At 33.4% G+C, this 14,153-nt stretch overlaps 1 protein-coding gene across 2 annotated transcripts in view; it reads left to right on the forward strand.

The window, feature by feature from the left end:
* Positions 1 to 12,475, forward strand: part of zgc:152816 (uncharacterized protein LOC777712 homolog) — a 29,322-nt gene extending 16,847 nt beyond the window's left edge. For both annotated transcript variants that reach the window (XM_048189734.1, XM_048189735.1), the window contains 10 exons: positions 3,582 to 3,666; positions 4,350 to 4,366; positions 4,489 to 4,611; positions 5,342 to 5,467; positions 8,719 to 8,859; positions 8,982 to 9,112; positions 10,407 to 10,524; positions 11,249 to 11,381; positions 11,580 to 11,701; positions 12,132 to 12,475. In XM_048189734.1, coding sequence (XP_048045691.1) covers positions 3,582 to 3,666; positions 4,350 to 4,366; positions 4,489 to 4,611; positions 5,342 to 5,467; positions 8,719 to 8,859; positions 8,982 to 9,112; positions 10,407 to 10,524; positions 11,249 to 11,381; positions 11,580 to 11,701; positions 12,132 to 12,182 — 1,047 coding nt within the window. In that variant the 3' untranslated portion in view covers positions 12,183 to 12,475. The remainder of the gene's footprint in view (positions 1 to 3,581; positions 3,667 to 4,349; positions 4,367 to 4,488; positions 4,612 to 5,341; positions 5,468 to 8,718; positions 8,860 to 8,981; positions 9,113 to 10,406; positions 10,525 to 11,248; positions 11,382 to 11,579; positions 11,702 to 12,131) is intronic.
* Positions 12,476 to 14,153: the final 1,678 nt, after the last annotated feature.

Raw genomic sequence — 14,153 nt, forward strand, 5'->3', positions numbered from 1 at the left:
AGAACATTAGATATCTGATGTTGTCTATGGTGTCTGTAGAGGCACTAAACCCATATAACCCATTTTTTTTCTCCCCATATGTAGTAGTGCTCATCACCAGGGCTTAAAAACGAGAAAAAAATTAAATCGTTCCACTCCGAGCAGAATCGGTATTTTAACGTTTCTGTTCCAGCGTTCCTTCCTATTATAAACGTTCCGAAACCGGTTTGATAAGAAAAAATAACGGTTAATAACGTTATTTTTATTTATTTTATTTTTTTCTGCGTGTAGCCTACTTAATAATAATAATAATAATAATACGTACTGCATTATATTTATTAAAAAACAAAGATAGTGTATTTGCCTTGGTAGGCCTAAAATTATCTTTTATAACAAGATTCTGTCCAAATGTAAACTCATTAAACGAAATATATTTACTTTTTTAACGCCATTCCAGCTTCTATTGCTATATTCAAGGCGAGAAACAGGTTTATTTATTTGAAATAAAACTAAATATGATGCAAAACGAATTAATTTAAAGTGAATGTAGCCTACCTTTCTCATTCGGCATGAATCCAACTGTTTTCATTTTCGAGACGAATGCTAAACTATTATTTATTAGATGAGCTTTGTACTTCACTCACATTATCGATGTAAAACATCATTCTTCACATATAGCACAGTCAGGCGGTGGTCACGGGTGCTAAACGGCAGATTGTATTACAGAATTGAATTGAGCAGTGTAACGTTTGGTTGATTATTTTATTTTAATATTCAACAGCTGCGATATCAAGTAAGCAATGCAAAAATTAGTGTGCGCGCGCGTGAGGCGCCGGCGCGAGCACTGGATTTGTTTTCCTTCTATAAGACAGTAAACTGTACTGCGTAATTAATGGTCATACAGGTAAAAGCAAGACATAATTCATACATTTACAAAAGACACAAATAACGAAAACAAGCAGAATGTCTATTTCCTTTTCTAGTGCGCAACAAATAACCACTTTCACTTTGTTAATCTGTAGACCTAATTATTTAAGTGAAATATTTCGCGTAGCCTATAGGCTTAAATATTCCCTTTTATTTTATGTGTGTTATGTAGGTAGGCCTATAGTTTTCTCCGTTCACAGAAGCGCTGCGGATCGTGATGTGACGTTGAAAATTGTACTCGCTGGTACAACAAGCTGCATATTCCTTGACATTAATTTTTACTTAATGTAGGCCTAATACTTGACGGTTGGTGACATATATCATTGGAAAAACTAATGCCAGCATTGCCATTGTGACTTACCTAACCAATGATGACTTGACAGCTGAGCCTGAGCGCGTCAGCGCGGGTATCTCACTGTAGAGCATGAGCGCGGGCATTTCACACACTTTGGATGCGTCAGCGTCACATTTGCATAGGCTGTACTATTTGAATTCGTGATTGGTTGACTGCCAAATCAAAATATTAAACGGAACGATAAAATAACGTTATTAACCGGTTAATGGGCATTTCAAATTACCGTTTCTGTTCAGAACGATTAAATTTGATTTCGTTTCCGTTTCTGGTTACGTTCCGGTCAAAATTTTGTTCGTTTCCGGTTTTCGTTTTCGTTCCTTAAACCGGTTCAGAGCCCTGCTCATCACTAATACTAATTACATGAATACATAATTATTATTAGTGAGTTTTGAAGGATTAGTCCACTTTTAAATAAACTCTTCCTTATAATTTACTCACCCCCATGTCATCCAAGATGTCCATGTCTTTCTTTCTTCAGTCGAAAAGAAATTAAAGTTTTTGATGAAAACATTCCAGGATTTTTTTTCCATATAGTAGACTTCAATGGGCACCAAACAGTTGAAGGTCAAAATTAGTTTCATTGCAGCTTCAAATTGTTCTACACGATCCCAGATGAGAAAAAAGGGTCTTATCTAGTGAAACCATCGCTCATTTTCTGAAAATTTTTAAAAAAAGTTTTAACCATAAATGCTGATCTTGAACTAGCTCTCTTCTTCTTCTCTATTAGAATTCCGGCAGTGTAGACACTGCTAAGTGTATTACTGCCCTCCACAGGTCAAAGTTTGAACTAATTTTTATATGCAATATGCTAGTTCAATAGTATATAACAATTAGTTCAAAACTTTGACCTGTGGAGGGCAGTAATACACTTAGCAGTGTCTACACTGCCGGAAATCAAATAGAGAAGAAGAAGAGAGCTAGTTCAAGATCAGCATTTCTGGTTAATATGTATAAAATTTTATTTTTTTAGAAAATTAGTGATTGTTTCACTAGATAAGTCCATTATTCCTTGTCTGGGATCATGTAGAACAATTTGAAGCCGCAGTGAAACTAATTTTGACCTTCAACTGTTTGGTGCCCATTGAAGTCCACTATATGGAAAAAAATCCTGGAATGTTTTGATCAAAAAGTTTAATTTCTTTTTGACTAAAGAAAGAAAGACATGGACATCTTGGATGACATGGAGGTGAGTAAATTATCAGGAAAAGTTTATTTAAAAGTGGACTAATCCTTTAACTTCAAAGCAACACAAAAACAGCTGCAAATATCACTGTTCAAAAGTTTGGGATAAGAAATGTTTATTTGTTTATTTATTTTTATAAATTACAAGGCCACATTAAATTGATCAGTAAAATAATGGAGTAATGATGCTGAAAATTCAGCTTTGCCATCACAATAATAAATTGTTTGAAAATGTATTCAGATAGAAAAGTTATTTTAAATTGTAGTAATATTGTGCACTATTCATTTTACTGTGTTTTTCATGCAATAAATGCAGCTGTTGCTTATGTGACCAAAAGCAACTTCTTTCAAAAACATTTTAAAAAAATCATACTGACCCCATTCGTGAACGCTACTTTAAAAAGCATGATTGCTCTATTAAAGTTGCACAAACATGGGACGCTATTAACAACTCAAATTAGATCCTTCAGTTGGCTTAACCAAAATCCATAAACAAAAATGACCATAATAAAAAAAAGCTTTGGGGTGAAGCAGCAGCAGTGAAGAAACTACATACAGGCCAATATGTGTCAGCATAAAGACTAAAGCCACTGGCATTAATGGGACAAAACAGAAAGTTACTGAGTGCACAGTGCACTTTTAAGAAAATTAAACATTTTGTGCTCCTGAAGAAAATAATGACTGTAATGTGTAAATGAGTTTCACAATTCTGAGTTTCAACAGTTCTGCACCAGTGGAACTCAAACAACCACAAACTATAAATGTACCAATTTATCTGGATTCAGTCAGATTTACTATGTAGAAAAGTGCTGTTTGTGTACTTGAATCAAATATTTCCGTTATTACAAATTACCTGCATTGTTGAAAAAGTATATTTTCGCTGTATTTTTTTGCTGTGCTAGTATGTGTTGAATAAATAGGTTTGGCATGAAACTGTGCTTTTTACGCAGGAGATGTAAATAACGTGACCTGTAATATGGGTGTGAAAATAAATGCATCCGATTTATGTGTGGTGTGAAGGATTTTAGTGAACATGAATTATGACTTTTTGAATATATGCAAAAACAACATGAACATTCATTTTGATGCGGTGTGACTAAAAGCAATGTGTGTGCTTTTATATGTGTCATTTCTCCAGGATGATGCAGAATTTCCAGAGAACATAGAGGATTTTGTTACATTAGATGAGCTGGACAACACTGCAGGGTGTGATTCAGCTTTAGGTGAGTACAATTAAAAAGAGCTCCTGATTTATATTAAATCACTTAAAGGTGTCATATCGTAACTTAAAATGTTAGTTTCTTGCACCACAAGAAACTGTGCAATAATTCTCAACATCACAAAAGCCCACTTTTTAGAACCAAATGTTTTCGATAAATTACTTTTTAGACTGGGAAAGAATGTTTACAGTATGTTTACACAGTACATCAAACTTGTAAAGTTGCAATGAAATGAAAGTAGCAACATATCTTTTCTTCTTTATTGTGATGTATCTGAGTGAAATGGATTATTGAAAGAAGAAAAGCCTTGGTTTAATATACTGATTGTTAATTGGATGAAGGAAGATCTAAATGCAGTCAGTTGTAAGAAAGGGCTGGGTTTTTTGCAGACTAAAGTATTGGAGAAGTCAGGCAGCGTCACCAGAGAGAAGTCTGTAATTTCACAAGAACATCAAGTTTTGACATTTGATTAAATATTTTTAGGTCAAAACACATTTTTAAAAATGAAACGTATACATGGATGATTCGTTCACTACAAGATCACTAACATGCATTTAGCAAATAGTGACTTTTCATTTCATGTCAACTTTTAATTCCAATGATGATGGACAATTCTTCATGATATGACTCCTTTTAATATGATCCTTTTATTCTGTGACAATAACACTTTTCCCCATTTATTCCAGAATCCTCTGTGTCACAGGTAAGAATCACATCTCTCATTTTCCTTACCTTAGTTGTTGGATGTTTTTGAACATACTGTATATATTTCCAGTTCAACAGTATGAAAAATAGCAATGTGTATTTTTCCGCGCACGCTCACAGGATGGTAAAGTAGTGGTGGTTTGGCCTGTAAAGAAGACACCTGACTTGATGAAGGATCTTTGCAATCTGGCTGCACCCTTTGGCAGTATGGTGAAACATACTTTGTCCATGTTCAAACAAGAGGTTAGTGTTATGTGTTTGCATTTGGTTGGGTAAAAATATTATTTTTTTCTTTAAATATGATCTTTATTTGAACAAAAAAAAAAATGTTTTTCACTGTTTTCAGTGGATGGGTGAAACATTTTACTAAACATTATTTGTATTTACAGTCATTTATAATATTATCACAATATATTAAATAACCATAATATGTTGAACAATAATGCTTTTTTTTTATTATTTTTAATAATACAGTAGTACACAGGACTCTATTCTTAGTGTGTGAAAGCATAACTAAACCTAACGTTTGTGTGTGAATTTTCTTATTTATATAACATTTAGGAAAGGTTGAATATTTTAACTTAGAAAAATAATACCTTTAGTATGTTTATTGACCTTGTTTAATTATTTTAAAAATGTTACTTTCTCTATGAACTGCATTTTTAAAAAGCAATTTTTAACATTTTTTGTTAAAAACAACAGTTAAGTTTGCATTAGGGAATGCACTTGTGTGCTAAAACCCTGCAAAAAATAATTCACTGCAAATATGCAAGTGTCAACATAAAGTAAAATTAAAGCACAAGGCCTTGTGATTAGCAAAACAGCTGTTGTTAGTACTCTCAATAGTTATTTTGTCTTTTAACCATGTTACCACATATGATTTCAGTTTTACTAATCACAGTTATCAAACAGTTTTCAGGTTTTGCCTTTAGACGTCATGTATGTGTTCTTGTGTTTGTGTGTGTTCTTCTAGGCTATGATTGAGCTGGAAACAGTAGAAAAAGCCCAAGAAATGGTGCGGTTCTACAAAGATCACAAGGCAACGACATGTGGCAGACCGGTGTCTGTTACCATGTGCCGTACCATGAAATCAATAGAGGTATTGTGTTAAGACATCATTCTAGACAGAAAAACACGCCATTGACATCCAATTTATCAGTGATCACATTATTTCAGTCAATATAGTGATAATGTCACTGCTTCCCTTGATTCACTACAATAAAAGAGAGAGAAAATTCTGTTATTTACTTGCAAATAATGATTTATTTTCTCCATAATTCCACAAAAGGAATTGTTTAAAAGAATGTTAATATTGCAGTTGTACACATTCACAAGAAAAACAAGAAAATTTACAATCTGATATATTTTAAATTTGATCATAGATAAATATAGATATCAGTAATCAAAGTATAATTATAGATATCAAAAAACACATCAGTCAATACATGTGTGTTGAAATTTCTTTTCATAAGATATATAAGAGGTAAAATATATATATATATATATTTTTTTTTTTTTTGGTGAGTGTATTTTGAATGTTGTGTAGGAAAAATAGAATATGTAAACATTGTATTCAGAAAATATTCTGACCCCTTCATTTTTCATGTTATGTTGCAGCCTTATATTAAAATGCCCAGATTTTTTTCCAGTCTACACTTCATACCCATAATGAAAAAAACCAAAAACCGATATATTAAAAGAAAAATTTAAAATAGCATGTTGACATAAGTAACTCAGTACTTGAGTTGAAACACCTTTGGTGATTACAGTCTCAAGTCTTTTGAGTTTGATTTGAGGATCCACGGGAATGCAGACCTCTACAGATGGCTACACAATGGATGACACTCCTTTTATCATTGAGGTGGAAAAAAATAAAAGGTCAACTTGAACTTTGGATCGCGTCATAACGCGAAACTTTTCCACATGCACTTGTGTTTCTGGACTCCAGCATTCATATGTGTAGGAATGGAAGTCAGTGGAATGGAAAGTGTAGTGGGGCCGCCCTTTAAAGCTGCAACATAACAAAATGTAAAAAAAATGAAGGGGTCTAAATACTTTCTGAATGCACTCCATGTTGGCTGTAGGAAATTGTGGACAGTGCGATATTCATCGGTAGCCTCAGGCTGCCACATGCAGCAGTGATCCAAAGTATGTGCAGAGTATACAGTATATAGTTTGGGCACACAGCTGCTTGACAGGAAGTAAACTTTCTGAGGAGAGAATACATGAACAACAGCAGAGAATTGTCTTTATGAAAATAAAAATGCTTATTTTTTATCAGTTTTTAGGCCTACTCGAGAGACCTATAATATTTTTATTATTATTATTATTATTATTATTTATTTAATGGCTTTACACAAGAAATGTGTATGCACATGTGTATTTTTGGTGACTGACTGATGGAATGACATGAGGGTAAGATGACATAATAATAATGACATAATTCTTCATTCTGTGAACTGTTCCTTAGCTTATATTAATGACTGAACAAATGCTTATATTAATGACTGTCAGTACCAAGTCGGTACTGAAATTTTAAAAATGTGACAATACCAGCATTTCCCCCTAGCATTTTGAGTGCTGTTGAGTGGATTCTTAAACACCTCTGACTGGCCATTGTGTTCACACACTCAACAGATATGTCTGTGATTGGCTACAATGATCAATGCTTCAAAAAGCTGTTGTATATACCTTTGACGCTATTCTCTGAGCGCTTACACAGATACACATGGGAGCATTTGAAAGCAGGGATCTGTCTATCAGCGGATCTGTGTATCAGCAGATATATTAGGGATCTGCTGATGGGCGCCTTGATCATTATAGCCAATCACAGACATATCTGTTGAGTGTGTGAACACAATGGCCAATCATAGGTGTTTAAGAATCCGCTCAACAGCACTCAAATTGCTAGGGGGAAATGCTGTTAATGTCACATTTTTAAAATTCTAGTACCCATTCGGATTCGAAATCGGTACTTTTGAAAACACTAGTCATTGTACAAAATAGTGCTGTAGTTACATACTTTGTAGGCCAAAATGGAAGTTGGCATCACCCTGGTTCCCTCAACAAAAACCCAATAGGATTTTTTTCCATGGGCTTTTGGATTATTGCCAAAAATAAGCTCTGTGACTAACGAAAGTTTATGATTCTTATGTTTTGTCCATCATGATAATCTTCAAATTTTATGAATTTTGAAGCCTAAATACAATCAGCAGAAGTCAAAAGCTAAATGAAGGCTATAAAGGAACTACACCAAGGTCACATGACTTCAGCGTCACCACAATTAGGCTCTGACAACTTTATTTAAAACTAGGGCTGTCAAACTAGTAATCGCATACAAAATAAAAGTTTGAGTTTGCATAATATATGCGGGTGTACTGTGTGTAATTAAAATGTATATATAAATACACACAAATTAATGTATTTATTTAAGAGAAATATGTTATTTATCTACAAAATATTTGTATTTAAATATAATATAAATTATATAAAAATATAAATGAATACATATACTTGTAAATCTTTCTCAAATATATACATGAATGAGTTTGTATTTATATATACATAATAATTACACACAGTACACCCACATATATTAAGCAAACTCAAACTTTTATTTTGTATGCAATTAATCGCGATTAATCGTTCGACAGCCCTATTTAAAACCATTTTCCCTGAAAGTTTGAGTTAGAATAGTTTGCGAGAGTGCGATTATGAACACTTCAAGGCTGTGAAAGCGAATAGTGAGTAGATGAGTTGACCTGTTTGGTGTGACGTTCAATATCCCCAACAACCCCTGAAGTCCCACTTTGACACTTGTTAGCAACTGCCTTTTTCAAGAGGAGGAAAAGATTTAAAAAAATCACAATGTGGTATTACTGATGGACAGTCAAAACAAAATTTATTCAGACACTTTGAACATTTCATTCATTAATATAGTTTATTCACTATAGTTATCAGATAACTCTTAAGCAAAACATTGTCAGGTCAAAGTGTCTGAATAATTTTTGGTTCCAAATTTGTGTATGTCACAGTTTACTTTATTTTGCTATCCTCACTTACATCAATGAACTATAGTGACCTGCACCCACTAGAAAAATATATCAAAAATGTCTGAATAATTTTTGGTTTGACTGTATTTTATGTCGTAGGATAAAACATAAAAATGTCTTGAGCTTGTGTTCACTACTGACCTTAATTCAGGCATTGAACCAAACACCCATTGACTGAGACAAAGGAACTGGAAGTGTTAACTCATTTCCAGGTTTTGGCTTACAGAAATGTCATCCCTGCAGCACTTTATTAAACTAAAATGATTGTTGTGGTTTCAATCCCTCACACCCTTTTTAGAGCCCTAGTGGGAGATCCATTTTCATCAGCTGTCTTCCCAACCAGAGGTTTCGGCAGAAATACACAAAGGAATCCCTTTTAGCTCTGGTTAAGCCCTTTGGAAGACTGACCGCATACTCTCTATCCAAGCATCAAGCAACGGTATGTATCCACACATTTTCACCTCATCACTATCTACGACGAGCAGCACAGAGCAGAAAGGCATTGCAACCCATTTCTGCTAATTATTTTTCCTGAGCCGTCCCATTCTTGTTCCTTCTCAGTGTTACATGCAGTTGGACAGCGCAAAGGCAGCTGAACAGATGGTTGCGCAGTACAGTCGGCGGCCTTGCATATTTTGGGGGTCGGTGCTGAAGATAGCCATGAGCAGGAAAGCGGACTCTCTGATTCGTTGGTAGGTGAATGTGTCTCAGTCATTTCAGTGCAACTCTGAAATCATGTTTTCATTAAAACCGTTGCTGAATAAAGTGGATGCACAAATGACAGTTGGCCTCAACAATATTTTAGCACTTTAAAATGTTATTGTAGCAGTAGATATCAAAATATCTGAGAAAATGGATTCTGCAAACATCATGCAATCATGCTTTCTTCAGAAATCTGTAGTTCAGCACAGTTAAAGGGTTAGTTCACCCAAAAATGAAAATTCTGTCATTACTCACCCACATGCCGATGCCCAGGAAGCTACTAAAGACATATTTAAAACAGTTCATGTGACTACAGTGGTTCAAGCTTAATGTTATGAAGCGCTGAGAATACTTTTTGTGCGCCAAAAAAACTAAATATAGACTTTATTCAACAATATCTAGTGATGGGCGATTTCAAAACACTGCTTCATGAAGCTTCGAAGCTTTACAAATCTTTTGTTTCGAATCAGTGGTTTGGAGCGTGTATGAAACTGCCAAAGTCACGCCCCCCCAGTGGTGAACCGTTGAAATTTCGAAACACTTATGACATAACGAAGCCTTGTTTACTGAAATCATGTGACTTTGGTGCTCCGAATCCCTGATTCAAAACAAAAGATTCGTAAAGCTTCATGAAGCAGAATTTTTTTGGCGCACAAAAAGTATTCTCGTCACTTCATAACATTAAGGTTGAACCACTGTAGTCACATGAACTGATTTAAATATGTCTTTAGTAGCTTTCTGGGCATCTCAAAGTGTTAATTGTCTTGCTGTCAATGGAGGCCTCACTGAGCCATCGGATTTGATCAAAAATATCTTCATTTATTAACTGTGGACATGTCCAGATATTTTGCCTTTAGTTCGAACACTTTTTTTTTTTTTATATATAAACAAAATACTTTCTTGGTACGTTTAGGGTGTGTTCACACTTGTAGTTCAGTTTGCATATTATTATTATCATGAATTAAAATGACTATTAAATGAATACAAATATATTATATACAAAACTATATTATAACAAACTTGAAACCCTTTGTTTTGTTTATTCAGATTTCAATAATCATAAGAAAATGTCTAATTAATTAATAATAATTAATTGTAGATTAGATTAACAACTTACTTTATCATTAATAATTAATTAAAATTAAGAAGAATAGAGTCCTATGAACTGTATTTCTTTGATGTTCTTTTGTATGTATTTTTTATGTTAATTTGTGACAACCATTGTGAAATTTACAGAAATAATTTTCTTTAGTGACATGTTCAGTTTTTGCTCTATTGTTATAGGAGATTTCATTTAGAGCATGACACTGAGGAGAAAGAGCTAAAAAAGGAAGAAAAAACAGTTAAACCAAGCTCTGAAAGAACAGAAAATGACCAGGAAATCAAGAGTGGCGCAAAGGAGGTGAACATCACATGTTGGACTAAATCTATTCTCATGATCTTAGAAACATTTGATTGATTTGATTGATTGATTGATTGATTGATTGATTGATTGATTGATTGATTGATTGATTGATTGAACGATTGATTGAACGATTGATTGATTGATTGATTGAACGATTGATTGAACGATTGATTGAATGATTGATTGATTGATTAAATGATCAATTGATTGAACAATTGATTGATTGATTGATTGATTGATTGATTGAACGAATGATTGATTGAACGAATGATTGATTGATTGATTGATTGATTGAACAATTGATTGATTGATTGAACGATTGATTGAATGATTGATTGATTAAATGATCGATTGATTGAACAATTTATTGATTGATTGATTGGACAATTGATTGATTGATTGAACGATTGATTGATTGATTGATTGATTGATTGATTGATTGATTGATTGATTGATTGATTGATTGAACAATTGATAGAACGATTGATTGGACGATTGAACGATTGATTGGATGATTAAATGAACACTTAATGGAACTTCATTATCCACCAATGTGGGAATTTTAATTTGGTTTCTCATAAAATGTCATGCTTAATCTGCAGATCTAGAATTTTGATTTACATTTTCAAACGATTTGAAAAGAAAGGAAAAGCAGCCAAGTGTCAGTCATATATGGTATCTCTTTCAATACCGATTAAAAAGAGAAAATATGTGTTTGCAGAACCAGCAAAGTTCTTTACCGGATTGTGAAGGTGTTGGAGGGGATTCAGTTTGTGAAGAAAAGGGTTCGGAAGAGGTTAATCTACAGGACAAAGCCCCTTTGAGCCCTGACCATCAACCTGACCAGATTGTGGGTAAGTCCATCACACACTTACTTGTAATAGTCTCAATCAGTGTCTTATTATAACCACTGGAGCTTCATTTAAAACACGCAAAAATAAAAGTGCTACTAAAAGTAACACTTGTTGTGTGTTTACAGTTTAGTCTTTCTAATGGTTTGAAATATTTATGCCAACGGATTGTCAGAAAACACCTCTCTGACCTTATTTCAGGTGTGAACTACGTCATCCCAGTAACTGGTTTCTTCTGCAAGCTGTGTAACATGTTCTACACTGACGAGAACAAAGCAAAATCCGAGCACTGCCGCAGCCTGGAGCATCACAACAACTTCAAGGTGACCGCAGTAGAGTTAGAATAGACATTATAAAATGAGCTGTGAAAAGTCTTTTCTTCTCCACCTGTTTTTTGTAACCCTGTTGCTCCAATGAGCATTTTTCGTCCAATGGTCACACCTTAAATTTGCAATTTCTGTAGTACTGCATTTTTCTCATGGGCATTTAATAATTTGTGACTTTTCACCTTTTTTTGGCCCATTTTACCTGTTATAATAAACCTGCTTAATAAATATACACATCTGCATACAAGGCGTTTTTCACTTCCAGCCCTCGTTGACAATTATATATCACTTATAAATGATTATATACAAAATTAACAGTAGATATTAAAATTGATATGGTTTAAGCTGTAATAATCTTACATGCTTACATCCTATAGCTCTTGTGCTTTTTGTGTGGATAAACTTCTATTTTTGCTTTGATTTTCAGCTCAAACATGCCGAAGTAGCGGAACCGGCTGATGGACACCCTGATGACTGAGTGAAGAAAAGGGTGATCATGAAAAGACAAAGACATTGTACTTTTGATTCATCATGTTTTTTTTTTTTATTTGTTTTCATTCCAGTTAGTTTCCATATTCTTTCTGTTCAAATGTTTTGTTTTTGAAAGCGCTTCAAGAGTGACTGTGTGAGAGAGAGAAATGCGTGTGGACAACATTGTGAAATCATTGTAATGGTTTGGATGTGTATCAGTAAACAGAATGAAACTGTATGTCAGCTGAAGGAGAGTGTTACACTAAGCTCTTGAAATAAACTCAAGTTTGTTTACTGTCACCTGTATCATAGTATGCAAGCTTGTCCATTTCCACCTTGGTTACCTTTAGTTATGCAAGCCTCTCCAGTGGTCATGATCTGTAATGAAACACTCTGTGTGTGTGTGTGTGTGTGTGTGTGTGTGTGTGTGTGTGTGTGTGTGTGTGTGTGTGCAACATAACACTGATCAACATCTAAAATGGTGAAACCTCACAGTATTGGCTTTGAATAATTTGTAAAGAAATTAGCCTTGACATCATTAATGAATGCGTGTACAATTTTCCATCAATTTAAAAAATGCTACAAATGTATCTTGCCACAAACCAATACATTTTCTGTGAAGGTCAAAATGAAATTAATGTGCAACGATTTGTACAAATAGAGGCACATTTGTGAATACAGTTATTTTCTTTTGTGTAAAAGTATCATAATCTGTGCCGACAAACAAAGGAAGATGTTCTGATTCAAACACGAAGTGAATACAAACAACTGCTAATGAACAGCAAGATACAATTGCGACAGTTATTGTATTGATGGATATCTGCGCACGCATTTAAAAGTTTAGACTAATTTCATCCCGTGTCTAGTGCTCTCTTTTCAATACAATCATACCCTGTTGAGTCACAATAGCTATGTTTACATGCAACAAAATAACACAGATTGAAAAGACTTCATATAAACACCATGCTTGATCCAAATTCATTTGTGATCGGATTGAAAGGGCTAATGCAGACCTGAAATAATCCGATCAATAGGGCAAAAATGAAGCATGTAAATGCTTGAATTGGACTCTTTTCCAATCTGATTTTAAAAATACCTTGCGTACATGTGCAGTGTCAGCAGGGGTTTAGGGCCCTATGAAATCAGTTTTATTTTTCCATTTAAAATTCCATTTTATTTTTTCTGAATTCCGTTTTTTTCCATTTTTAATCTTTTTGGACTCCAATTTTAATGGTTAAATAAAATTTTAGTAATCAAAAAGCTTATATATAGTATAATTGAAATAAAAAAAACATACAATTTAACAACAATTTATTAAAAGTTTAACAAAAAATAATAATTTAAGGCCCTATGAAATCTGCTGTATTTTATTTTTCTCAAAATCTGTTTTATTTTTACCAAATTCTAGATTCCATTTTAATGGTTTAATTAAATTTTAATAATCAAAATGCATATTTAATTAATTGAATTCATAAAAACATTTTTTTTCTTTTCATTTTTATGAAATGTTTTGTTTTTGTTTTTTCAGAAATTCTGTGTTGTGTATTTTAATTTTTCTGGCAATCAAACATTAATTTAATTTATCTTTTAATCATATGATATTAAACAAACTTTTTTGTCAAAGTGCTGCACAACTGTTCAAATTAAAACATGGAAGAAAATTTGTGATTATTCCCTAAGTTAAATAAGTTTTAATAATAATTTATTATTGTTGTTAGTATTATTATTAAATTGAGACGTAGCTAAATTCTACTGTACAACAGTAATATATTTCTGTCACAATTTCTTTAACTTAAACCGAACTTTTATTTTGGCGGGTTGCCGTGCTTTGAGTTCAGTGTGTTTATGATATAACGATAGTTTTTCTCAAATAGAACGGTAAAATGCTCATGAAGTGACTCTCAGAGCGGGTCTAGAGATGAAGTTCGTTCATTGATGTCCTTGTATAGTGAGGCACCAGAGGCTGAAAACACTGTGA

The sequence above is a fragment of the Megalobrama amblycephala genome, linkage group LG4 (genome assembly GCF_018812025.1).
Source record: "Megalobrama amblycephala isolate DHTTF-2021 linkage group LG4, ASM1881202v1, whole genome shotgun sequence".
Classification (NCBI taxonomy): domain Eukaryota; kingdom Metazoa; phylum Chordata; class Actinopteri; order Cypriniformes; family Xenocyprididae; genus Megalobrama; species Megalobrama amblycephala.